Here is a 26,028-nt window from a genome sequence, read left to right as displayed (position 1 = left end):
TGTGTGTGTGTGTGTGTGTGTGTGTGTGTGTGTGTGTGTGTCTGTGTGTGTGTGTGTGTGTGTGTGTGTGTGTGTGTGTGTGTGTGCGCGCGCGTGTGTACGTGCGTGCGTGCGTCCGTGTGTGTGTGTTGTTTTGTTTATTTTGTCAGATCATGAAAAAGGAGCAGCCTTGTAATCAGAATGGCCAAAGTCTTACATCTGTACATTTACTGCTTGCAATGTTTTGTAAAGCTGAATCAGATTTGCACTGTATTCCACTATTAAAGTATTTCTTAAATTAATTTGTCCAAATCTCACTATAGCAACCACCTCTACTTTACCAACCAACAAGATTTTTTGAATCGAAAATGAATGTTGATCTAATCATATACTTGTTGTTGTTGTTGTTGTTGTTGTTGTTGATGATGATGATGATGATGATGATGATCATCAAATGAAAGAACTCACAAAGAACACATACATACAATACATTAGAAATGCCATCAAAACAAATACAATGAAGGTAAACAAAAAACATGGAGGTTAGATAAAGCAAACAATAATACATATATATAAATAAATACATAGTAAACAAACAAACAAACAAACAAACATGTTATGGCAGATTGGCAGGTTTTGAAGCTGAGATGGCTGCATCCATAACTCAAGTAGCCTTTACTGCAAACTGAACGAGGAGCTGTCAAACACTGCCATCTTGTGGTACTGTGGAGTATGACAGTCGACACGCACACAGATGCACGTGTGCGTGTCGTCATCTTTCAGCGCCGCGAGTAGGGGTGAAAAAAAAAAAAACTATTGGAGGAAAAACGTGCGCAGCGAGGAGAGAGAAGTTGACTGACTCGCTCCACTGAGAGAAAAGTGTCCCCACGTGAAGAGCTGGAGGCATGGCTCCTATACAAGAACCAGAGATCCAGTTCGCACAAAGATTAGCTTCCAATGAGAAGATCATCCGGACCAGGACCATCAAGAAACTGAGGAAATACATCACTGTGAGGTCGCAGTTAGGCAAAGGTAAGCTAACTTGTTACAGCTAGCTTCCCCTCCACAGCTAGCCACGTTAGCTTTGATCCGAGGGACTCACTGCCAGTTATCTTTAACAATAATAACCTGGAATTCATTGGCTATGTGAAAGAAAAAGGTTACTAAGAATGCCCGATGATTCATTTGAGCACATTTGATATGATTGTCAATTTGGCAGACACTTGACCTCGCCAGTCTCATGCACGATGTGAATATTCAAATTAAGTTTACGTGTACATGTGGACTGTGGATGGGGGAGCATCTTCAGGTTAAAGCCAGGCCTGCCAACATCCGACTGTGAGAATCAATGAGTATTTTAAAGAAACCTTTTTAACAGAGTAGATGTCATTTCCTGTGTTCTGGTGAATTGTGGGATTTTGATACCTAGTCAAGAGTTAAGGAAAAATGACAATCAAGGAGTCCTCAAGGAGATGTGGTTGAAATCAAGGAGGGTTGGTTAAAGCAGAATAACCACTTAAACATGATACTCCCCAGTTAAAATGTACTATATTTTGTTGTTTGGTTATAGGTCCTAGTAATTGCTTTTATATGAAGTGTTTTCCCTGTTGTTAAGTAAGGTTACCACACCAAGTTACAGTAAACACGTAATTGCCTGTAGACACGTTTTGCCATGAGTGGCCCTCTTCTGGCAGGTGTATTGATTGCAAGTTGTGTTGTGTGCAGCTGGATTCACAGATGAAGAGCTGCTCAAGCTGTGGAAGGGTCTATTCTACTGTCTCTGGATGCAGGACAAACCACTCCAGCAGGTACTGTATGGTGCCCCCCCCCCCATCACCACTGCATGCTTTCTCTTGGCCTTTTTGAAGGTTTCTTTTTTTTATTCACACTCACTCGCTTTGGTCCTCAGGAGGAGCTGTCAAACCACATCTCCTCCCTTCTGCACAACTTCCAAACAGTGGATGGCCGTAAGTTATTAAAACTGTCTTTTATGAAAATGTTTTAAAAGTTGAATTACATGATTACAATTTAAGCGTTCATCAGACACTCTTATCCACGGTGACTTATAAAGTGCAAGATCAGAGTAATTGGCATCAACCCTAGTGAGAAAATGACAGGGTAAACTGTCAAGCAAGTAGAGTTCAAAGAAAAACATTTAGTTCTACCAAAGTAACTAGGATACCAGGTGAACATCAAACATGTCTAAACAACATGCTGTCCAAATAACATACTTGGCAGGGAGAAAAAAATCTAACGAGTAACCAAAATAATCTGTATATTATAACTAGCAATAGCATCTATCAAAAATGGGTGACAATAAGGGATACAAAAAGGAACTTGTTGGTCAACACCAGTGTTTACAACTGGATGCAGACAGCAAATGGAAGTCAGTGAAGGAAGCACAGAAGGGGGAAGATGCAGGGAGGTTGAAGATGGTGCCACAGGTTTCGGGATCAGTTGTAGGTGTTTGAGGGAGCATGCCCGGAGACCAGCAAGAAGGGAATTTCAATAGTCAAGCTTAGACTGTGAATGATTGCTGCAATGTTTGCCTCTCCCAGATTGCACATTATAAATTTGAGCAGTGGAAATAAATAAAAAAGTATTAAATACAATAGTAATTTGCGTCTCCATTAATGCATGGATTGTGTTGTTTGTTGCAGAGCTGTTGTATCTGGAAACCTTCCTTCAGACTGTGAAGAGAGAGTGGAATGGAATTGACCGGCTGCGAATGGACAAGTTCTTCCAGGTCAGTAGAGCTTGTTGTTTGTTTATGGGGTTAAAGTGAAGTTGAACTTTGTTAGAATCTTGGATTGTGTAGCTACTTGGGCGTAATATCCAAATAGTGTCAATCATCTTTTATCTGTTACTTCTGTGCTCTTGAGTGCTCTGAGTGAGGAAGAGAAAGTAGCTGTTCCATTCACTGTGTGGGGAAAAATGTCTCAATCACACTTGGCATATAAACAAACACAAACTAGGGATGTCGGATATCATCCGCCTCCCGATATTATCGGCAGATAGTAGCATAAAAATGTAATATCGGAAAATATCGGTATCGGGTTAAAAAATAAATAAAACGATACTTTTAATTTTTTTATAAGTTACAAGAGTTCTTACTGTATGGTGTGTGTGATATGAAATGAAATGTGACCTTACCAGAATCACAGTAATCCTTAATCATATTCCATCATATTCAAGGGTTTTTGGAGAGAAATTAGACAGACTCCAGTCACTTTAAAATTTGACCACTGCAGAGGGCAGGGGTGCGTGTCTGTGTCCAGCTGACGCTCGTTGACGCTCGCTAATGATATAGGCATCAGAGGCAATTATGCTTCTGCACTGTCAAATAGGCCAACATCTAATCTAAGATTAGTGGGACTCATTCAAATGACCACCAGTGAGTCCCTGTACAACATCACTGTATTGTATTATATGAGATTTATTAGATATTATAGCTATTTTATTTTATTAGATATGTGATGTTGTTACCTGACAATTAGTTGACTTTTGGTGAAAAAGCCTGCATATATCGGTATCGGTTGATATCTGTATCGGAAATTAGGAGTTGGACAATATTGGAATATCGGCAAAAAAGTCAATATCGAACATCCCTAAAACCTAGATATCGGCAAAAAAGTCAATATGGAACATCCCTAAAACCTAGATATCGGCAAAAAAGTCAATATCGAACATCCCACAAACCTAGATAAACAACAATAGATATAAAAAGAGTTGCACTGACCAATCTATTTTGGTTGTGGTAAAGAACTTCTCAAGGGTAATATAACACGATTATGTATTAGTATAACTGTACTAACAGAAGTTACAGATAAAGATGAATGACGATATTTTGACTTGTATCATGCCCAGGTAGTTAAATGACCCAAAGTTCAACATTACTTTAAGTGAAATAGTATAAAACCTTGAGGGGAAAACTGGGTCAGGTAACATGGAATATTTTAAGCCTTCAGTATCATATGGCATGTAAAAGTACAAAGCTTGTAACAAATATGCAGTAACAGTCTTAACAAGACAGAAATATGTTTAATTTGACACACACCTGAACCCAAATCCATTGTGTTCTTCTCTGTCTCTCTGGCAGCTGGTCCGCTTTGTATTCAGACAGACGTTTGAGATGCTGAAGAAGACTAAGTGGGAAGCCAGGTAATGGTTTTGTCTTAAGTGGCTAGAAAGTAAATGAATAAAAGTATATATTATGTGTGTATATGTGTATGTATCTATCTATCTAGAAAGCATCTTCCATTTTAGATGTTTGCGTTGGCTATTCAAAAATAGCAGATGTACAAGCTCACAGCACGTCACTTGGTGCCGCGCTGCGAGCTTGTACATCTGTAATTTTTGAAAGATCTTGAAAGTGTGAGAACTACTGATTTAGAAGGCATTTGTAGAATCGGCCTCAGGTCTTAATGGGTCAAGCAATATACTGTGTTCTTCCATATTACTTTTCATCCATAATCCATAATGCCTTATCAATTGCATCCATCCATTGTAGAGCTGTGGTCACTGAGCATGTTGCCTGTCTACTCTGTTCCTCAGTGTGGTTTCCAAGTTTCTGGAGCTGCTTACAGCTCAGGTCTTCAGTATCGACGGTGAAGCGCCCATTGGCCTCAAGTTACACACCCTGGACCTCTACTTGACTGAACTGGCTGGGCTTGGTGCTGCCGAGGTACAACCAGGGAAACTTGACTTTGTATTTATTTTATTTGTTGAGGTATTTCACCTTTTAATTAGGCCATAGTCACAGGGAAGAAAGACTGTGTAGAGCGAGGGATGCCCCATAATAATAAAATGAGGCAATGTTGCCTCCCCTTGCTGGTCCAGCCATCGTTGTAGTTTGTGTTGCCAGCCGATCAGAAATCTCCGCCTGCTGATAAGTCTTGGGGACTTGTAAATCCAAGTTAGTTGCTAGAACAGCGTCAAGAACAGCCGCTAACAGCTGCTAACAAGTCACTAATGTCCACTGCTTTGAAAACCAATCATGTGCCCCCCCCTACACACACACACACACACACACACACACACACACACACACACACAACAAGAAATACCCCAAAGGAGTGGGGACCATATTAATGTAAAGTGTCATGCACGAGCATGTGTGAATTCAGCTTGTGTTAAAGCCATTTTGGATGTGAGGTTTTACCACAGCTGGTGTGGCGGTAGCTCAGTCAGTAGCGACGCCTTGAACTCGAAGCTCAGCTTGATCTGAACTCTGATCTGGTACCGACTCGGGTTCAAGTCCCGCTTCTGGCCAGGACGGCGTGATGAGTGAAGCATCGGTCTCACACTAGAAAAAATAAACAAATAACCACAACTGGATCAAATAGGTCTTTTTAAGTTAATGAGTTGGTTTTCTACAAATGTGTTTTCCCTTTTTTTCCACAGCTCACAGCAGATCAAAATCTGACCTTCATCGACCCGTTCTGCAAAACAGCAGCCAAAACCAAGGAGTAAGTTTACATCAAATCCCACACCATGTATTGTACACAAAGATTCAGTCAGGATTGTTTTCTCCGCCAGGCCCCTGCCCGTCCGTCCATCCGTGTGTGTGTGTTTCTGTCCGTTCGTCTGTTTACAGCTAATCTGTATGAACGAATGAACTAGACAAAAGCGGTTTAAGAAACTGGTTTCATGCACACATAATCAATCTATTTTGTATTTAATTTGTATTTAACACATTGGGTGCCAGAGGTTTATTAAAATATTATACGTTGAGTGCCTGCATTTCTTCCATCCACTTGCGTTATACGTTTCGTGCTGTAGAAGCCCCGACGCGGAAGTGCATGTAAACAAAGCGTGCGTGCGAGACGGCGGAGGTTCCCGACTAACGCCTGGAACAATAATATTTCTAACACGATCCTCCATTGCAGCGTGATCGCCGATCGAAAACGGCTCGTTTTCACCACATTAAAAAGAAATGGAGATATTAAGCTTTTAGTCAAGGAGATAACATTGAAAACGCCGACCGGAAGGATTTTTTACATGGAGCCAGATCCAGCCTCTTCTTCTCAGAAACTCCTTGGGTGATGTCAAAGTTTCGTTTTAGCGCCCCACGTGGCCCACATGTATAAAAATAGAATTGGGTCAAAAACGGTCCGGACCGTTTTCGGCACTTCTCGTTTGGATCCTCAAAAACGGTCCGGACCGTTTTTGGCATTCAATGTGTTAAAAAAACATCCAAAGCAACAACCGCTTCACTACTGCATGCGTTTGCAATGAATTGATGCAGTGGTAACAGAACAGCTGAAAACGGAATTTCCCCTGCGGGATTAACCAGGTTTCCCTTTCCCTCTTTGTCCTCTCTCCTCTCTGTTCAGCCGTGTCCTGCTTTCAGCCATTTGCAAGGAAATCTTCAGAACCATCATCGACCAGGCTCCGTTCGCTGTTCAGGACCTACTGAAGGAAATGAAAGCAGCTGGGGGCAAGGACTCTGACTCAGGACAGGCTTCTGAAGGAGATGAGGAGATTGAGGGAGAAGAAGTGCTGGAAAAGACGAAATCCCTCAAAAAAGCTGCAGGAAAGCAGCTCAATGGTAGGTCCCTATATCTAAAGTCTGGTGTTTTTTGTTTTTTTTGGACAAACCAGCTGGGTGAAGGTCTCATTTGAAACGTATGTGCATACGAGAACATCCATACTGAAGGATAAATGTCCTTTATTTGCGTCACGTATTGAGAAACGGACCTTCATTGCCTTCGGAGCTAGGCTCTGCTGGATATACCGTGATACGGACTACTGACACCTTTTGGTATGGAGAGCCAGAACAGCGCCAAAAGATGACCGTCAGCTAACGTCTTTGTGGTGTGTTCAGCACACAATTTTTAGAGGAGGTGACAAAGTGATCTGATCAGCAGTTGTTGCAGTTTGTTCTTGCAAGTTGGCTTGGCTGTCAGGATCTTTAGAATTCAGCTGCTTTATAACATTACCTGTGATTTGCTGTTAGCCTATTGGGCATAATATCATTACTCAGGAAGATGATTGAAATACTCTAAATATTGTTTTGGGTTTAGGCACTAAATCAAATGAGGATGAGGAGGATGACCTTGATGAGGAGGAGGATGAATTTCTTCACTTGGAGGAGGATTCTGATACAGAGATACCTGATGAAGAGGAGGATATCGGACCTATACTTCAGGTGAATATTGCCTCTTGAATTGAATTTGGGTTGAATTTTCATGTATCCAATATGATGGCTAGATGTTATTAGATGCTTACACTATATGCTGCTGTATGTGTTTTGTAGTTTGACTATACTGGATTGGCAGACAAGCTTTTTGAGCTTGCCAGCCAAAGCAAAACACCCAGCCACAACAGACAGAAACTCTACAAAATCATCAAAACGTGAGTAGATAAGATTAGCCTTTTTAACATGCATTCAGTTGGTTGACAAATTAAAAGAAACACGTGATTGATCTTGCAACGTTACTTTACAATTGTATGAAAAACTGACTTTACTGTATGATGAGCTGATGTGATTTAACAGTGGAGAGTCTCCCCTGTGAAATAATGGAGGGTGAAACCTGACTTGATATCTATGCATGACTCGTAGGTGAATGATGGATAACTTTTTAATGATTCGGAATTTGTGTTAAGCTCAGTTTTGATCAGACGAAAATCTGATTATACACAGTTCTTTAAAATGTGTGGCTGCGTGATGACCATCTTATTTGCAGGGTCACATACAGTATTCACCAACTCAATAACCCTGATCAATATTAACAATGTGTAGACTTTGATTAACACCCTAGCTGATTTCTCTTCTCTCCATCCTGTCTCCCTCACTCTGCATTTATTTGGATCCTTCATCCCAGGTTGCGTGACCTCAGCGAAGGTATGAACCCTTGATGATTCTTCATTATTTAATCACACAGCTGCTCTGATGTCCATCTAAGTTTGGTGTCTGTCACAGTCCTTTCTCTGTCAACATGTTTGCATTTGTGTGTGTCTCTCTCTAAGGTGTCTTCCCACAGGATGAGTACCCAGATGAAGTGTCTACAGATGAGGATGATGACCAGTTTGCCAGCAGGAGGAGAGTGAAGAGGGTGAAAAGGAGAAAAGGAGAGGAGGTAGAGGACACCAGAGGCCCTGCAGCCAAGAAAGCAAAAGGTACCTGACCTTCATATGGAGACTTTTATGAGATTAATGTAATGTTCAGCTGTGTTTATGTTTAACACCGTTACATCAAGAACAGGAAGTTATTGTTAAACAAAATTCATTCATTTCTTTAAAGTACCGTATTCATCAAACCATAAAGGTTTCGCAAAAAACACACTGTGTATACTTCTGTGTTGACTGCTGTTCAGAACGCATGGCAAAGTACCTCTGAATTAGAAATGAAGTCTGGAAATTCCCAATTGTTGCATAATGCATTTGCAAGAGTTGAGTGTAACAGGGTCTTTACTTTTTTTTACACTAGGGAAGGAAAAGGAAGCGGCAGAAGCCGATGAACCAAACCAAGACTGTACAAAAGATGACGGTGAACCAGCAGCAGAATCGACTGTCACTAAAAAGAAGAAGAAGAAGAGAAAGCGGAAGAAGGCAGGGAAGGCAAAAAGTGTAGGTGGAGAGGAGGCTGCAGAGACGAAAGCAATGGACACAGAGACGGAAGCACCGGCTGCGCTGTCGCCTCCGGCAGATTCTGCCACAGACGGACAGAAAGAAGCAGTGATGGAAACCTCCATCTCAGTCCTGGTGGAGAAGCCCTCGTCTGTCGTCAAAGTCACAGATGAGGCTACACCCACGGAAACGGAGGGCGAATCAGAAATTCTTCTCCCCTTGGAAGTAAAGTCAAAGAACGAATCTTCAGTTATGGTGACGGAGGAGCCCAAACAAAAAAAGAAGAAAGCAAGGAAGACAAAAAGTGTAGGTGGAGAGGAGGCTGCAGAGACGAAAGCAATCAACACAGAGACGGAAGCACCGGCTGCGCTGTCGCCTCCGGCAGATTCTGCCACGGACGGACAGAAAGAAGCAGTGATGGAAACCTCCATCTCAGTCCTGGTGGAGAAGCCCTCGTCTGTCGTCAAAGTCACAGATGAGGCTACACCCACGGAAACGGAGGGCGAATCAGAAATTCTTCTCCCCTTGGAAGTAAAGTCAAAGAACGAATCTTCAGTTATGGTGACGGAGGAGCCCAAACAAAAAGAGAAGAAAGCAGGGAAGACAAAAAGTATAGGTGGAGAGGAGGCTGCAGAGACGAAAGCAATGAACGCAGACACAGAAGCACCGGCTGCGCTGTCGCCTCCAGCAGATTCTGCCACAGACGGAGAGAAAGAAGCTGTGATGGAAACCCCCATCTCAGTCCTGGTGGAGAAGCCCTCGTCTGTCGTCAAAGTCACAGATGAGGCTACACCCATGGAAACGGAGGGCGAATCAGGAATTCTTCTGCCCTTGGAAGTAAAGTCAAAGAACGAATCTTCAGTTATGGTGACGGAGGAACCCAACCAACCAGAGCCGCAGGCGACCAAGTTGAAGTCTCAGGACCAATCGGAAACACCGTCCAAGAAAAAGAGAAGGAGAAGGAAGTCAACTGTGAGCTCTGTGGACCCCAAGCCCAGTGAGTTGGCAGGGGATACATCCTCTACCCTTACCCAGGATGCCGTAGGGGGGACCGAACAGCCAGAGATCACCCCGGAGACTGATACTACCACCCCAGCCAAGAAGAAAAAGAAAGCTGAGAAGAAAGTGGAAGAGGCTGTAGGTGAAGTACAGGTGGAGGGGGAAAGTACAGGAGCCGAGATCACGTTAGTTAGTTGTGAGGCATCAACTGGCGAGACCACCATCACTTCAGTGGCAGATACTACAACCCCAGACGAGACCACCATCACCTCAGTGGCAGATACTACGACCCCAGGTAAGAAGAAGAGAAACCGCAGGAAGATGCTCAAGGTTGAAAAGAAGGCAGAGGAGGTTGAGGTGCAGGTGGAAGGTGAATGTGCCGGTACTGCTATCACATCAGGCAATTGTGACAGTTCAACAGAAGACACCACAACGTCACCAATAAAGACCAAGGGCAAGCAGGAAATAAAGATGACACCGGAAGAAGAAACATCAGGACCGGCAGCTGTTATTTCTGAGGCATCAACAGACGATACAATGACCACTGCACCAACAGATGCAACAACTCCAGCTAAGAAGAAGAAAAATAGGAAGAGCCTCAAGGTCGAGGAGACAGCAGAGGAGGCTGAGAGCCAAGAACAAGTTGAGGGAGGAAATACAGCAGCTGAGATTATACCAATTATTTGTGAAGCCTCAACAGAAGATACCATAACAACGCCACTAAAAAAGAAAAAGAAGAGTGAGCCAGAAGTAAAGACGACGCAGGAAGAGGAGTCAGAACTAGCACCTGTTATTTCGGAGGCATCAGCAGACGATACCATGACCACTGCGCCAACAGATACAACAACTCCAGCTAAGAAGAAGAAAACTAAGAAGAGCCTCAAGGTCGAGGAGAAAGCAGAGGAGGCTGAGAGCCAAGTACAAGTTGAGGGAGGAAATACAGCAGCTGCGATTATACCAATCATTTGCGAGGCATCAACAGAAGATGCCACCATCGTCTCAGTGGAGGATGCTACAACACCGGCTAAGAAGAAGAAAAATAAGAAGAGTCCAGCTGAGATTATACCAATTATTTGTGAGGCGTCAACAGAAGATGCCACCATCACCTCAGTGGAAGATACTACAACACCGGCTAAGAGGAAGAAAATAACACGGGCTGAGAGGGAGAAAAATAAGAAGAGCCCTGCTGAGATGATACCAATTGTTTGTGAGGCATCGACAGAAGATGCCACCATCATCTCAGTGGAGGATGCTACAACACCTAAGAAGAAGAAAAATAAGAAGAGCATCAGGGAGGCCCAAGAGGTTGAGAGTGAAGCTCAGATTGAAGGTGAGGTAGGAATAACGGAAGCTGAGATCGCACCAGTTGGATCCAAAGCACCAACAGAAGATGCCTCAACATTGCCGCTAAAGAAGACCAAGAAAACAAAAAGCAAGCAGGACTTGAAGATGACACAGGGGGAGGATGTAACTGTTGAAACTCCACCTGCCGAAGAGCCCCCCACAGTCACCAGCACCATGACGCCAGTGAAGAAGAAGAAGAAACAAAAGGCAGCAAAGACTGAAGAGCCATTGGAAGAGGTGGAGGCAGCAACAGTTGGAGAAGCGGCACAGGAAGTGGATGTAGAAGAAGCAACGATGGAGATCACCATGGCAACACCAGTCCAGAAGAAGAAAAAGAAACTGAAAGCAGCGGCTGTGGGTGAGGTCGAAGATCCAGGTGATGCAGTTGAAGTGCTCTCTTCCTCTGTGAAAAAAGGCCAGAAAAAAATTAAAAGGAAGATCCCAGTGGTGATTGAATTTGAGTCCGATGAGGTACAGGCAGATCAAGATGCCATGATCAGCGGCTTGGCTGAAGAATCAGTTGTCGCAAAGAAGCCCAAGCTGAACAAAGTGAGTGTTATGTTGCTAAAGGGGATCAGGGGATGACTAATGGTGCTTTTACAATACAGTTACACAATCAGATTTTTTATCAATAATGCCTGTATAATATCTAAATAACCAAATAATAGAAAAGCTCAGTTAGGTAAGATCAGAAAATCCCATCACAATATTAACGATATTCAAAATCCGAACAATATCAGGGGTTGACACTAAGGTCTCAGAGGCACTTGCCCGTCGGGCAAGTACAGGTCATTTTCTACTTGCCCACAGGTCTTGCCCACTTGCCCGAAAAGTAAATCGTCCTTTATAAAATGATAGGTTAAATTTGAATTACCATTCAATTAAACACTTATTTTATTACTTTCTACTTTCGAATTATGGGGCTGCACGATAAAAAATGTCATACCTCAATATGTATGCCAAATATCTAAATAGCTATGAATATGACTATGGGTTGAAGGTAGGGTAAGTGATATTTTTTGGTTAAAACAAAAAGGGTTTTGTTATGGGTTAAAGCTTTATATTCTGATAGTACTCATTGCTATAGAGTGTTTCAGTAACAGGGGTCTCTCTGTCTCTCCAGCTCTTTGATAGACCAAAAATACATTTCCAGTTAGGTGACACCATTTCAGCCAATCAGGAGAGAGTACCCATTTATCAGCTTAATTTTTATAATGTTCCAGTTCCAATTTTACATGCTCATTTCTTTGTGTCATCACTTCCAATTTCACTTGTTTAATCTGTATCCTATCTGAGTTCTCTGTCCTGATTCGATAAAATTGGTATCCTGACTGAAAAGGCATTTTCTGTTTAATAAAAAGAGCTGGAGAGACATGTGCACCTGCCGGTGGGGCAACCAGATAGCAAACTTCACCTGCCTTACCATTTTATTTACCTGCCCCGGGCAGGTGTTAGTGTCAATCCCTGAATATCTATTCTCATTATCATATTTGTAGAATAATCCGGGCCTTCCAGCAAGGGAAGCCTGCGTATAATTATTCCATATTATGTGTGTGTATTTCCTGCATTAGTTAAAATTGTATTAACTGAAGTTTAAATCTGAAATATGACCAATTGTAAGGGCCACAAGCGTTGGACGCAGATAAGACTGCAGTAAGTGCAAAAGCTTGTATTACACGATGTAACTATTATGTAATGATGATTATATTCATGTCAGTAATGAAATTTGTTGTTGTAATTTGTTGTTGTGTTGCTTGTGTTTCCTTTCCTAGGTTTTATTACCTGACTAAACCTGTCTATGTGTGTGATATCAATATTGACGAGCCTACTGTAAACCTCAACGGCAGACCTTCTCAAGAGTGTTTTGTTTTGTGTTTTCAGGAGGAGCAGTCTACTCCACTCGGTGTTAAAAAGCTCCTGAAGAAGAAGAAAAAAGCTACAGCAGATTCAGACTTCATCAGTTTCCATAGCGACACCTTAATCCCAACACCGCTCTTTTGTAAGACCAAGGGAAAGGGACGCCCCAGCACACCACATCCTAGTAAAATGGTATGAGACACAAATGTTTTTGTCAAAGTATTTTGGCGAGTGGATGTTGGTCATAATCGATACTACTGGGTGATGGATGTTTATGCATACATGCTTTTAAAATATGAATTACAGGTCTGGGATTGAAACTGGAAATGGTTTCCCTTTGAATAATTGTACAATCTACAATTAAGCGTGTTGATATTAGAATTGGTGTATGTATTCATTTTAAATGTCTTTGCTTCACAGCTAAATCTGACTCCCAAATCGGATTCAAAGAAGGTGACCTTTGGCCTCAAGAACAATAAAACAGCTGGTTAGTACATTTTGCTGTCAGTAGACTCTCTGGGCCCTCTTTAAAATGTCCCAGCGCAAATTTCGGTTGCACAAATATGCCTACAATGACCTTTTTTTTTGTTATGGCAATTATTAGTCTTTCATGGTGGAGTGGATCAAATTGTACTATTATAACTTCTCTCCTGTATCTTCATACTGTTTTCCTATCTGTCTCAGACTGGTAAGACAATACAACAGAATCTACTTGAAATAAACTTGCGTTTAGTAGACCTGTGAAGTGTAACTGACTACCTTGACCTAGTCATGTGGTACTGATGTCCTCTCTCTTTGTCCTGATGCAGAATTTAGGAAGACTGATCGCAGCCTTCTACTGAGCCCTGAGGGGATGTCCAGAGTGCCCTTTGACCCTGAGCAGAAGCCCAGGTGCGGAGTCTTGAAGAGTCCAGTTACATCACCCACTCATAGCATCAAAAAGCACCCCAAGGCCAAGAAATCCCTCATAACCCCCAAGAAGACTCCTAAAGGACGCCCCACAGCAGCCGATTTCTTCTAATCTAAACTTCGGTGATGGACTGTGATCGTAGAATAATGATCCTTTTAAGGGCTGTCCACACCAAGCACGAAAACTATAACGATAATTCTGTGACCATCCACACTGATGTTATAGTTGTAGTGAGGACTCTACCAATGTCCACTTGAGTCTGGACAATTTTTGAATATTTATAATTATCGTGCTTAAGCGGGCGGCCCATTATTCTGTTCTCAACCTTTTATTGTGAACAGTAAATGTACAGTGTCAGAAAAGATACATTATTTACAGGGATAATAGAAAGATTGTTTGTTTTATCCGGTTTCCATGTTAATAAATAAGACTGAAACTCATTTCACTGAATCATTATTTACACATATGTGGTTCACGTTACCAGTCATTATTTAATTCCATGTCTCACGGTAAGGTTCTTTATCGTCTGGATACTTCAACTCCTTGCAGTGGTAGTGATCTAGCAATTAAAAGCTTACTGTTACTAAGGAGCACATTTTCAACCTTATCTTCATATAATTGGTCCTTACTAATTTGCTCATTAGATGGCACAATTTCCGACTATCTGTCTCACTGGTGGGCTGTGGACGGTTCAGAAACATCATTTGATGGGGATTCCACGACAATAGAAACTACAGCCTCTTCCTGGAAAGTTGGCATACTGAAAGCCATTGTCGACATGCATTAATAAAATCTTGTTTGAAATGACCAAACCTGCCTACCGATGTCACTGGTAGCAGGTTTCTGAACTGTCCACAGCCATCTTATGAGCATTACGGGGACAAATTATACATGAACATGGGTTGAAAATGGCTGAAGTCCTATAAATTTACAAAGTACTGGGAACATGTATGGAATGCATTGAGTCTACCTCCCGCTCTCCATTTGGTTTGTTCCAGCTTAATATGTTCATAAAAAAAGACCCTTACGGTTTGCAATCTTTATTATTCTGTACATAATGAAAAAAACGTTCTGACATTCAAATCAAGTTCTATGGAGTCAAACTGTAAATGTCACATCTATGTTAAGTATGGTTTTAAACATTCAATAGTTTTACAATGGGACTATGTTCAAACCATTGAATCTATCTTGTGGAGTCTGTTACACTTGTCAGAGGCCTTCTCATGGCCGTTCTCCAGCTTTGCAATGCGGGAGCCAAACTGCATGGCCCTCTTGGGCAGTACAGCTGAATGACCAAGCCCCAGCTCCTTGGCTGCTTGTCTCAGGAGAAGTTTCTCTCCAACGCCCCGTGGCAGGGACAAATCAGCCTTCTCCCACACAGGCAGGGAGTTCAGGTAGCTTACCACTTCCTCATCCAGGTAGGGGAACCTAGAGGGTAGACAGGAATATCAAATTACTTGAACTTGAATCCCTTGAACCTGGAAATGGGCTGATTAAAGGAGCTGAAAGTAAGATTAGTCTGCAGATTTGTGTAAAATACATAATACTTATTTATACAACACTTGAAAAACTCAAATCAAACAAATACAGGGCTTGTTGGCTCTTGTATTGTGCTCTGGTGTACTGGGCTTGTTTAATAATCAGCTATACTTGAAATGTACTCTGGTCAAGAATATCAACCTAAAGTGTAAAAACACATACCGTGCTTCTTTTCCATGGTCTCCTATGACCCTGTCATCTCGGCCCAGATTCCTTGAAGAGATTCTGCCTAGCTCCATGGCCAGCTCTAGGATTAGTCCCTCGTGCCCAGACATCTTAAATCGGACTCTGTGCCTGGAGTAACCTGCTAGCTGCTCATCTGCCCCAATGCCTGTTAAGATGACCTGTAGTCGTAAAATCACAACACAAAAGCAAATGTATTTGATAGTTGAAGAAGAAATCATGTTGGAGTCTTCTGGAGGTGTCACATTCATAATTCAATAAAGACCCACCCCATTCGGACATTATCACCCCCTGTGATACGAGATGCCCGCTAGAAAACTCCATAAACTGATACCAACTCCCTTTCCTCCACTACCAAGTTTCTATTCTAGGCATTCAGACTAATTTAATAGCACAAGTGTTTGTTACATCAAAGCCTGTGCATTGGCAATTAGCTCTCTGTAACTAGTTTGTGGAAAGTGACACATTTGACTAGCGCACTTCACCTTGGCTGATGAAGTGAAAGGCGTCTGGTCGTTCTCTGCGATGACACCGGTCCCTCTGGCCGCAAACCACACAGCACAACCAATGCTGTCGTCAAGCACTGTGTCCAATGGGTACACCAGGTGACAGATGCGCTCCTGACGCATTTTCTGAAGCTCCTCCTGAGAGATGTTGATTTCGACAAAATTCCATCGTCTCTCTGGATTTAGGTCCTTAAGTTCATTGAGACCGTCTCTTCCGGTAATCCTGTCTGGAACATCAAAGGGGCATCTAGAGCTCCGAGCACCAGCTGAGTCAGTTACATCGTCTGTGGGCTGCTTCTTTTGCTTTTTGGGTTTCTTTGTAGACTCTTTCTGCGCCTTAGGCTCCCGCAGTTTAAATGCTACATTGAGGAGGTCTATTGGTTGGTCAGCTGGTATGTGACGGTCAGCCAAAGCAGCCAGAATCATTGAGTCTATCCCCCCTGAGAATAATATAGCAATTGTGGCTTGCTTGTCAGCAGGAGATGAATTATCATTCGCCCTAAAGGGGAGACAATGGACACGACGCCTTACTGCCTCACTCAGCAAACGAATAAGGCTGTTCACCTCCTTGCTCTTCTCTCTGCTTGCTAGCAACGCTTCCAGTTCCTCAACAGATGGATGTGAACTTGGAGGAAGTTCTACCTCATCTAATGACTTGGGGACTGATGTGTTAAGTGGGCAGACTGGCGAGGTGAGGACGAGGCCTGCTTGGTTCATCACCGCGGTGCAGCTGCTAGGGAGACGCTCCAAATTAATTTCATGACAAGCAGAGGGGAGTTCACTTCCTGCACAAGCCCAAGGATAGACCTCAAAGGTCAGGGTGCGAGTGTCTGCAATCGCCTTCAGATCAATCCTATAAACACCAGCAGCTGGGACCTCCTGCCATGTGGATTCACTGGAACCAGAGGTGTGAGCTGCTACAGATGTCAGTGTCAGGGCATTCTCCTCAACATCAAACCGCCAAAGCAGACTACGCCTGCCAAAGAAATCTCTGCCAAACCAGAGGTACTCTCCATCCTGTTGGTAGAAGATGAACGCCCAGGGTCCCTGTATAGGGGACAAGAGGGACAGAATGTCTGAGGGACTGTTGCAGGCTAATAGTTGCTGATGGAGCACCTCGGTGTCATTCTCTTCTGGTCTCACTGGCAAGCCTCCAAAAACCTCCCCATTCCACAACAGCACGTCTCCTGTACTGTCTTGGACTGGCTGAGGGGTGAGGTGGCCCCGCATGTGAAGTACGTGGGCAGAGAACTGGCATTGATAAAAGGGGTTTGTGCCGGATTTAGTGACATCTTGACTGCAGTCGGGTCCTCTTCTTCTCAAGTGTTCATAAATCGTCTTGTCCAGCAGACGCTGATCAGGCGACAGCCTCAGCAAACAAAATATCCCACACATGGCTGCCGTGAAGGTCTCTCAGATGACTTTACATATCCTGGAATTCCTTTTTCATGTTGTCCAGTTCCTCTGGGGACAGAGGATGTCATGCATTAGTAATGATAGTCACTTTTTATAATAAGGTCCATTTAAAAAAATATAAAGTCAGAAGGATCTTTCAAACTTACTTTTGCTTGAACTAAGTGTTTGCCCTCTGTCTGCCATAAAGAATATGTTACTGTTACGCTGCTGGATGTAGACTTTCTGGAAAGGAAGAAACCAGAAAATGCATTTAGTAATCAACTTAAACTGCCCCCTCATTCACTTTGTTTACATTACATTTCTTCTCATACTTCCCATTTCGGCTGGTTTAGAACGTAAGCTTAATTACCAAAATAGAATATTGTTTTCTAATGTTATGATCAAGGCTTACAACACTAAAGCAGTGCCTCGTCTGCAGGTTTTCAGAACCTTTTGATCTGAAAAGTAAATAATACATTCTTTGTTTATAACTACTTTATAAACAACCCACTCACCCTGTTCTTCTTCAGATTGGAGAGCTCATCGACTAGAACTTTCTTCTCACTGATCTGCAGGGACACAATCAAACACTCTTATTTACAATCGGTTAATAACCCTTCATTTAGTCATACTGGAAAATTATAGATCTACAAGCTCACATGTGAGCTGAGCTAGACGTATTTGCTCCGTAGGCCATTGGTTCTCAAAGTGGGGTCCGACCGTCCGGGGACCCCCAGGGGTGGGTCCCCAGCTAAATGATAGATTAGGCACCAAATGGACCCTTATGGGTCTGAAACTCTGAGAGTGTACAAATGGACCCGTTCAAAAAGACCCGTTAGGGTCCATTTGGTTCCGTTTGTACACTCTCAGAGTTAAATTGACATAGATTTTACAATATAAATTGCGGTCCAAGTGATAGAAATGCCATTAAATGGGGGTCCGTAGCACTAATGCATGTCAAACTGGGGGTCCTTGAAATTAAAATGGTTGAGAATCACTGCTAGAGCCGTAAAAAAATCTTCTCTTATGGGGGTCCCTGGCATATCTTTTGAAATGGGGGTCCGCGGGGCTAATAAGTGTCAATTTGGGGGTCCTTGACATGAAAAAGTTTGAGAACCACTGCCCTAGGCATCCCTATGCGCCTGTTTCAACAACAAACAGCAGATTAAAAACACTCATGTTACCTTTTTGTTGAGTTCTTCCTTGTAGGTAGACTCAGACTGTCCCTCACGACAGTTGTCGTCAGACATCTTCCTCCACAGACAGACACAGTTGATTCAATTCAAATCAAAGTGTAACGAAAAGCGTGCAGCCTGCTAGCAAGATGTAGCAACACTGTAAACAATACGCATGGTTGACAGTTCAAACACTTCTGGGTCAGCCCCAGTGTTGCCATACTTTGCGAGAGAAATAAGCAACCAGGTCTAGGAAAACAAGCCCAAAACGAGCAACTTATTAGGCCACAATTCAGTGGTGGAAAAAGTACTCAAATTCTTTACTTAAGTAAAAGTACCAATACTGCAATATAAAAATACTCTGTTACAAGTAAAAGTCCAGAATTACAAATTTACTTGAGTAAAAGTACAAAAGTATTGGCATCAAAATGTACTTAAAGTACCAAAAGTAAAAGTACTAAATATTTGAAAATAGCCGATCTACAAGCTCACAACGCGACGCGTTGTGAGCTTGTAGATATGCTATTTTCAAATAGCCTCCTATGTATAAAATAGGGCTAAAGTGGTTACTGTAGGTTTCATTATATCATAGTTTATATCTGAAAAGTAACTAGTAACTAAAGTTTTCAAGTAAATGTAGTGGAGTAAAAGTACAATATTTGCCTCTGAGATGTAGTGGAGTAGAAGTAAAAGTATTGGAAATTGGAAATACTCAAGTAAAGTACAAATACCTCAAAATTGTACTTAAGTACAGTACTTGAGTAAATGTACTTAGTTACTTTCCACCACTGGGCCACATGAGCACTTGTCTGAAAATTACACCCGGCTTTACAAGCAACAAGCAACAAGTGAACCAACGGAAAAACAAGGCCACAGTCGCTTATTATAAGCGGAAATGGCAACCCTGGCTGTAAAAACACTTCCGCGTCAACCCCCCCCCCCTCTTTTATTTACTGCGGTCACGCTGGCTGCCCTCACCTGGTCAAGTCAAGTAGGTACATTTTAATCACAAAGCACATTAAAAACATGTTAGCCACAATGCTGAGGAGAAGGAGAACCATATTATAACTCTATATTATTGAGGAGAACGGGGTAAGTCAAGCCACTGGGTAAGATGAAACTGAACCTTATTGATTGATTGATTGATTGAATACTTTATTTAGAAATTTGCAGGGAAAAAAAACACATGAAAGTACAGTTTAAATACAAGGTCAACTAACCCATGAAAGCCTAATGGCTTGTTTCAAATGGGGTCCCCATGTAGGCTACTCAATTCATAGTGAAAACCGGTCCATGTTTCAAGGAATCCAAAATCATATGCAATTATGTCTATACATTTATGTGAATAATCATATTATTATACATAGTGAATTATATAATAATCCAGATTTCATCACACATCACCAGTTAATGAAAGATCAACTTGAAGTCATAGTAGCAGTGGTGGAAAAAGTACTCACATTTTTTGTATCAATACTACCACGCAGAAACACTCTGTTACAAGTAAAAGTCCGGAATTAAACATTTACTTGAGTAAAAGTGCAAAAGTATTGGTATCAAAATGTACTTAAAGTACCAAAAGTCTTTTGAAAATAGCAGATCTACAAGCTCACAATGAGTCGCATCTCGAGGCATTGTGAGCTTGTAGATCTGCTATTTTCAAATGGTCTAAATGTATATAGGGCTGAAGTGGTTAATGTATGTTTTGTAATAATACTCAAAATGTACAAAGTAAGTAGTAACTGAAGTTTTCAAATAATTGTAGTGGAGTAAAACAATATTTTCCTCTGTGATGTAGTGGAGTAGAAGTAAAATTATTGAAAATTGGAAGTACTCCAGTAAAGTAAAAATGCCTCAAAATTGTACATAACTACAGTGCTTGAGTACATGTACTTAGTTACTTTACACCACTGATGGTCTGAATCAAATCATACATAGTGAATTAACTGTCTAGAGACAGATTTTATTGCGTTCCTGAAATTATGATTCCTGTGACTGAGGGGGAGTAGGTGATTGTAAGGTGGTAGCCTATCACACATCAGGTACAGTATGTTAATGAAAGATCAACTTGAAGTCATACAGTAGCCCAGATGTGATATTTGGTCTGTCCTGCTGTCTGTGTACCATTTATTTATTTGCTCATCTTCAGATTGTGGTAACATGAGCCTAAATCAGTGCAATCAATGCAAAATACAGGTTATTTTTATTTTTAAATTAGTGTACACCACATGGCTTTTTAATACAGCTTATGAAGAGATAAAAGCTGTGTTTTTATTAATTTTGACAAAATATTGTGAAAATACTATGAATATTATAGAGTGGGAACATGAGCTTGCATGATCAACTTGACCACACTGGGAGTAAGTAAAGGAAAAAATTATAAATAATTTGTGAGCTACACACATGTATCGTAACATTTAGATAATGATTTAGAAATGAGTTTACCCCCTCAGTGTAATCCTGATATCAGAAGAGAGTCTGAGTACAGTATAGTCTGTAGTTCAATCTTTTTGACAGGATCCAGTAGTGGGCCCTGGGCAGAAGCTGAGAGCTGTCTACTTTACAGTGGTTCATAAACCTTTTAGCTCGAGACCCAAAAGAGTAATTTGATGTCTCCCGGGGACCCAAACTTGTGAAAATAGCAGATCTACAAACTCACAGCGTGTCAAGCGGTGTGAGCTTGTAGATCTGCTATTTTCACTATTCCTTTAAAAAAAAAATCTTGTCATAATTGTATTGCTGATATATTGCTTTTTTCCCTTTCTAATTTATGGAAATAATAATAATTAAAAACAAAATGTAGGAATAAAAAAAAACATAAACATGGTTCTGCAACCCTCAAATGGGTCCAGACCCACTGTTTGGGAACCAGTGGTCTATCATACATCTATTATGTAATGGTCTCGTTGTGTGTGTGTGTGTGTGTGTGTGTGTGTGTGTGTGTGTGTGTGTGTGTGTGTGTGTGCGTGTGTGTGTGTGTGTGCGTGCGTGCGTGCGTGCGTGCGTGCGTGCGTGCGTGCGTGCGTGCGTGCGTGCGTGCGTGCGTGCGTGTGCGTGCGTGCGGGCGTGAGGGCGTGCATGCGTGAGGGGTATTACTCTGTATTTTGACAGTATTTGTTCAGGCAAGGGAAAGTGTTATTTATTTACTCCAAGCCGGTGACCCTATGGACATTAGCTTGCTTGCTACTATCAGCTTGTTCTTTTTTGGTATAATTACACTGATTCAGTAGACAAGAAGAAATCAACAACTGGTAAGCAGAGAATATACCCTACTGATACCATGTGGCAGGGGCGTAGCACCAAATTCTGGGCCCTGGGGACAAAATTCACTGTGGGGCCCCCCTATGATTTTTTTTCTTTAAAAAATACCATTTTTTTTTTTTTTTTTTTTTTTCTGGGGCCCTAGTAACTCAGTCCCACTTACACCCCCCCTGTGACGCCCTTGCCATGTGGATCTCTCAGTCCAAATTGTTGGTCAAACGCGTTCCTAAAACTGCAGTGTGTAACGCAACAGACAGAGACAAACCCGTACGTGTCCCTGAGGTCTCCTGTTGGCTTGCTGCCCAGTGACCTGTGGTGTATTCAGTATTGATCTGGAACAGCTGTAGTGATGTTTACCCTCTGGAAGGGCTGTCATTTTGCTGCGGTGGCCACTGGTCAGGTCGTTCCTGCCAGACAGTGACCTTTGATGTTTATCCTTCATCGACTGAGTGAGAAAAGCAGCCAGGTGGCCGCACATCAGCGCCTTATGTGCTGTGGTCGAGACAGATATAAACCTGTGGGACGGTGTTGTGTTCTAAAAGTGACCTAAGGTGAAGATTAGCATCATTGTTTCTATCACTGGTGGTAGGTGGGTGACCGATTGCTCAGATGTAATGGTTACTTTAATGGCATCCAATGTCAACATTCTTCGTTGGAGATGTTGAGGGACCATTTTTCATAAAATATCAGATCCACAAGCTCACAGCACATCCCATGTAGGTTGACTATTAAATATATATATATATATATATATTTTATTATTGTTTTTTTTATGGGGGGCTTAAGTGGTTAATCAGTAATCATGGCCAAAACTGTCTGCTCTATTTGTTTCCCTGCAGGTGAGATCCAGGCCTATCTCTGCTTGTGTCTTCCTTGGTTGTGGTTGGTGTGTGTGTGTGTCACACAAATAAAGCTGTGGTGGTAAGTCATGCCTGTATTTTTGTCCTGGAAGTATAAATTTAGCCGACGTAAACAGACGTGTTGTTCTAAAAAGGATCCCATCAGGAAGGCATACCTCGGGGTCATGTGACTGCAAAATGACAACACGGGTCTGACCACTGATGACAGTTTCCCCGCGGCCAGCCTGACACACCAGCCCGCTAATAGAGCCGCAGGTAATCTGTTTTTACCTCCTCAATAGGTGCAGACTTTCAAACAGCCCAGTGTTCACCGTAATCCCTGAATGGGTGACAATGGCCGAGGGATATCTATTGTTATCCCAAGGCTCAAAATATTTGCACATCAACAAAGTTACTTGTCGGGTCTGTCACTGTACGCTGGCTCATTTCCTTGAACAATGGGCTTGTTTGTAGCTTGTGGTCGAAAGAATCTAACCGTGTGTTCGGTGACCAGGTGTCAAAAGAAGGTAATCGGATTCACCTTCTGTTTTTATGTACAGACTGAATGTTGTCAGGAACCTTTTTTAGGGCCAGACACCAACCGAGCAACATGGATTTGGAATGCAAAGTAAAATAACACATTTCAGGACTGTGAATTCACTGGGTTGTTTATGTTATGTTAAAGGATTATAACTATGTCATACAGCATGTAAATAGATGACACTGTAATCTATCACTGTTACGTGATGCAGGTGGTATTGGGTTACACGACCTGAAGATTGCATTTAAGGATTAGAATGATTATTAATGATTCAAGCCAATGACTCATGCCATGAATAATTCTAATATTGCCATGCCAGAAATCAACATGTTCCTCATAGTTGAATGGAAGATGTTAGGACTCAGTGCAATAAAGCTTTTGCTCAAGGTCTAAGGGCTCAGTAAAACTTGATATATTTTTTTTTAATATAAACGTTTAACATGTCCTTTCAAAACTTGTCCAATGTGCATTTTAAACTCTATGTTCTTTTATAGTTATTCAATGCTGATCAAGGATGACACAGAAAACAGGAATTAAACCTTCAACTGTTGAAGAATTGGACAGTCTCTGTATGTAACCAGTAGATTAACTTCCACCCGTAATGTATCTCTCAGTGTTTCACTGTTGCAAAGCCTAAACTATTGTTTGAGAGTTGTGCAATGCTAATGTTGTAAATCCCTTGAAAACCCAAGCCTTAATCCAAATACGTGCAAAAAAAGGCTAGCCTTGCCACTGAACACCAAAAGATGGGACATAAGACATTTTTCACTCTAAAACATATTGAAAAAATATTTATACTCTTGTTCAATAGTATGTCTGGTGACATCCGATTTTTTTTTAGTTGTGCATGGTTTGTTTATGTTCTAAATATTATAAATAAAACAAACAAGCAAAAACACCACTTTCTGTCTACAGGTCTTGGCCTTTAAGAGTCTGAAGGCCTATAAGTATAATCAACACTCAAAAATATTCTTTGCACTTTGATTAGTGTAAAGGTATTGTCTATAATGAATGTTTGTGACAACAAGGAGGCATGAGCAGGCTCTGTTTCAACATGTCTTCCTGATTCAACATTCTGATGGGCCTACAAAGCAATTTTGGTATGTGTGCATGCGTGTGTGTGTGTGTGTGTGTGTGTGTGTGTGTGTGTGTGTGTGCGTGTGTGTGTGTGTGTGTGTGTGAGTGTGTGTGTCTGTGCGACGGTGCGTGTGTTCGCACTGCATGCATGCGTGCATGCAAGCAAGCGTGTGTGCGTGGGTGCTTGTGTTTTACTTGTTGGGTAACATTTGTGAATATCCAGCTGTTGTGAAACAGCAACTATGGGCAAGAGGAATGATCAGCTTTCATTAGAGTAGCCAAGTAACTGCTTGATCCCCTGTTGGCTGGGAAATGGTCCCACATCAGATCCTAATATAAAATCCCCAGTGTTTTTCATTTCAGTGTAAAAATGAAACCAAATGGACCCGTAGGAGTGTAGGGGTCCATTTGGTTACATTTGTACACAGAGTTACAAATGGATAAATGAATACTGAGGATTTTACTGTGTAAACAATTTCTGAATGTTGAATATTCTTCCACTGCACAGATCCCTATATCCAGGTGCCTATCACATATTATATGTATGTATAATAAACAAACAAACAAACAAACAAACAAACAATATATATATTAATAGATGGATAGATAGATAGATAGATAGATAGATAGATAGATAGATAGATAGATAGATAGATAGATAGATAGATAGATAGATAGATAGATAGATAGATAGATAGATAAATATACAGTAAATCAAATAGATATAAACTAATCTATTTATTTATTGCATAATCCATGGCTGCTCCGCTGTTGCTCAATTGCTGCTACACTGCTTTAACTGTATCATTGCACATTTGAACTCAATGATTAGTGTTGGTTCTATATTTTTGGTATATTTATTTTGAATCTCTTATGTGTATATTTAGTTTTCTTACTATGTTTTCAGCTCCTTGTTTGTCTATGCTATGTAGCCTACTTTTCTTTTAACTTTGTTTTGTAATTCAGTTGTCTTGGTCTGCATTGTTGAAAGCATACAAGGAGGCATTCCATTCCATTCCACTACCTACTGCAATTGTTGCATTTGACAAATAGACTTGAACTTGAAACCGTAACATAATAATGTAGGCAACAGACGCTGCTGAGCAGGCCTACACAGAGGATATAAATAGGGAGGAACCAAAAACATCTTGTGTCTCTCAAATCCATATACAAAAGGAAAGGGAGTCATTTTGATAGACAATAAACCCGCTGGGACTGGATCTGGATTAAATCAAGGTCTGAATAGCCTGCCAGGAATATTGAGCAATGCAACCATTGGCCTACATAATAATGTAGTACTGCATCATCATATAAACAATAAAGAACCCGAAACAGGGCTAAGGTTTGGTGCTTCTTTACTCACCAGAATTCTAAACTTGTGGGGGCATTATTCATAGCAGCCTGTTGCATCAAACCCCATACCATCCATCTCAACTTACATTGTACAGTAGGCCTAAGCCTCTTTTAAGTTAGCTGTAGGATGCCTGTATATGCCATCATAATTTGAATATTGAAGAGAAATATATCAGTGACCCAATGTTTGTTGTTACTTCTCACGGATGTAAGCCGCTTGTGCACACGGATGTAAGCACGCTTGTGCACATAACTTGTAATTAGGGCTGATGATTCCCATCTGTTGACATAGATGGACAAATGCAAGTCATCGGCATGTGTGCTTGTAGAATCTTTGTTCACTTCAAAGCTGGATTGTATGTGGGTGGCACACAGAGTTACACCTTTAGTTGGTGAATCCATGGTCAAGGACAAGTCATATTTATTGCTAAAAATAAATTGCTCACGTTTCGTTTTGATGGCAGCTTTGTAGCTACTGTATGTCATCATGTCAGTTACA

General features: G+C 41.6%; 2 protein-coding genes across 2 annotated transcripts; one reads left to right on the top strand and one right to left on the bottom strand.

Annotated features, from left to right (window-relative positions):
* The first annotated feature begins 807 nt into the window (after positions 1 to 807).
* rrp1 (ribosomal RNA processing 1) lies at positions 808 to 14,100 on the top strand. The gene is made up of 16 exons (XM_080413175.1): positions 808 to 1,011; positions 1,705 to 1,787; positions 1,889 to 1,946; positions 2,640 to 2,725; positions 4,079 to 4,140; positions 4,534 to 4,663; positions 5,383 to 5,447; positions 6,315 to 6,529; positions 7,005 to 7,129; positions 7,238 to 7,335; positions 7,806 to 7,825; positions 7,951 to 8,100; positions 8,411 to 11,442; positions 12,775 to 12,942; positions 13,171 to 13,237; positions 13,560 to 14,100. Exons 1-16 carry the CDS (start codon positions 885 to 887, stop codon positions 13,769 to 13,771), a joined length of 4,698 nt encoding a protein of 1,565 aa, XP_080269301.1. The 5' UTR covers positions 808 to 884; the 3' UTR covers positions 13,772 to 14,100.
* A 584-nt stretch (positions 14,101 to 14,684) lies between these two features.
* On the bottom strand, positions 14,685 to 17,525 carry asnsd1 (asparagine synthetase domain containing 1). Its single transcript, XM_080456898.1, has 4 exons — positions 17,451 to 17,525; positions 15,868 to 17,352; positions 15,362 to 15,543; positions 14,685 to 15,088 (listed from the first exon to the last, which is right to left on the bottom strand). Exons 2-4 carry the CDS (start codon positions 17,281 to 17,283, stop codon positions 14,830 to 14,832), a joined length of 1,857 nt encoding a protein of 618 aa, XP_080313024.1. The 5' UTR covers positions 17,284 to 17,352; positions 17,451 to 17,525; the 3' UTR covers positions 14,685 to 14,829.
* Positions 17,526 to 26,028: the final 8,503 nt, after the last annotated feature.

The sequence above is a fragment of the Gymnoscopelus braueri genome, assembly GCF_963280865.1.
Source record: "Gymnoscopelus braueri genome assembly, chromosome: 18".
NCBI lineage: Eukaryota > Metazoa > Chordata > Actinopteri > Myctophiformes > Myctophidae > Gymnoscopelus > Gymnoscopelus braueri.
The sequence above is the reverse complement of the archived record's forward strand: the minus strand, read 5'-3'. Positions and strand labels throughout refer to the sequence as shown.

Excerpts from the sequence above, each read along its gene's own strand:
- rrp1 (XM_080413175.1), top strand. The coding sequence starts at position 885 with ATGGCTCCTATACAAGAACCAGAGATCCAGTTCGCACAAAGATTAGCT. Across the intron at positions 2,726-4,078 it reads GAATGGACAAGTTCTTCCAG|CTGGTCCGCTTTGTATTCAG; the intron begins GTCAGTAGAGCT and ends TCTCTCTGGCAG. Across the intron at positions 13,238-13,559 it reads CAAGAACAATAAAACAGCTG|AATTTAGGAAGACTGATCGC; the intron begins GTTAGTACATTT and ends GTCCTGATGCAG.
- asnsd1 (XM_080456898.1), bottom strand. The coding sequence starts at position 17,283 with ATGTGTGGGATATTTTGTTTGCTGAGGCTGTCGCCTGATCAGCGTCTG. Across the intron at positions 15,544-15,867 it reads CTTTCACTTCATCAGCCAAG|GTCATCTTAACAGGCATTGG; the intron begins GTGAAGTGCGCT and ends TTACGACTACAG. Across the intron at positions 15,089-15,361 it reads GACCATGGAAAAGAAGCACG|GTTCCCCTACCTGGATGAGG; the intron begins GTATGTGTTTTT and ends TCTACCCTCTAG.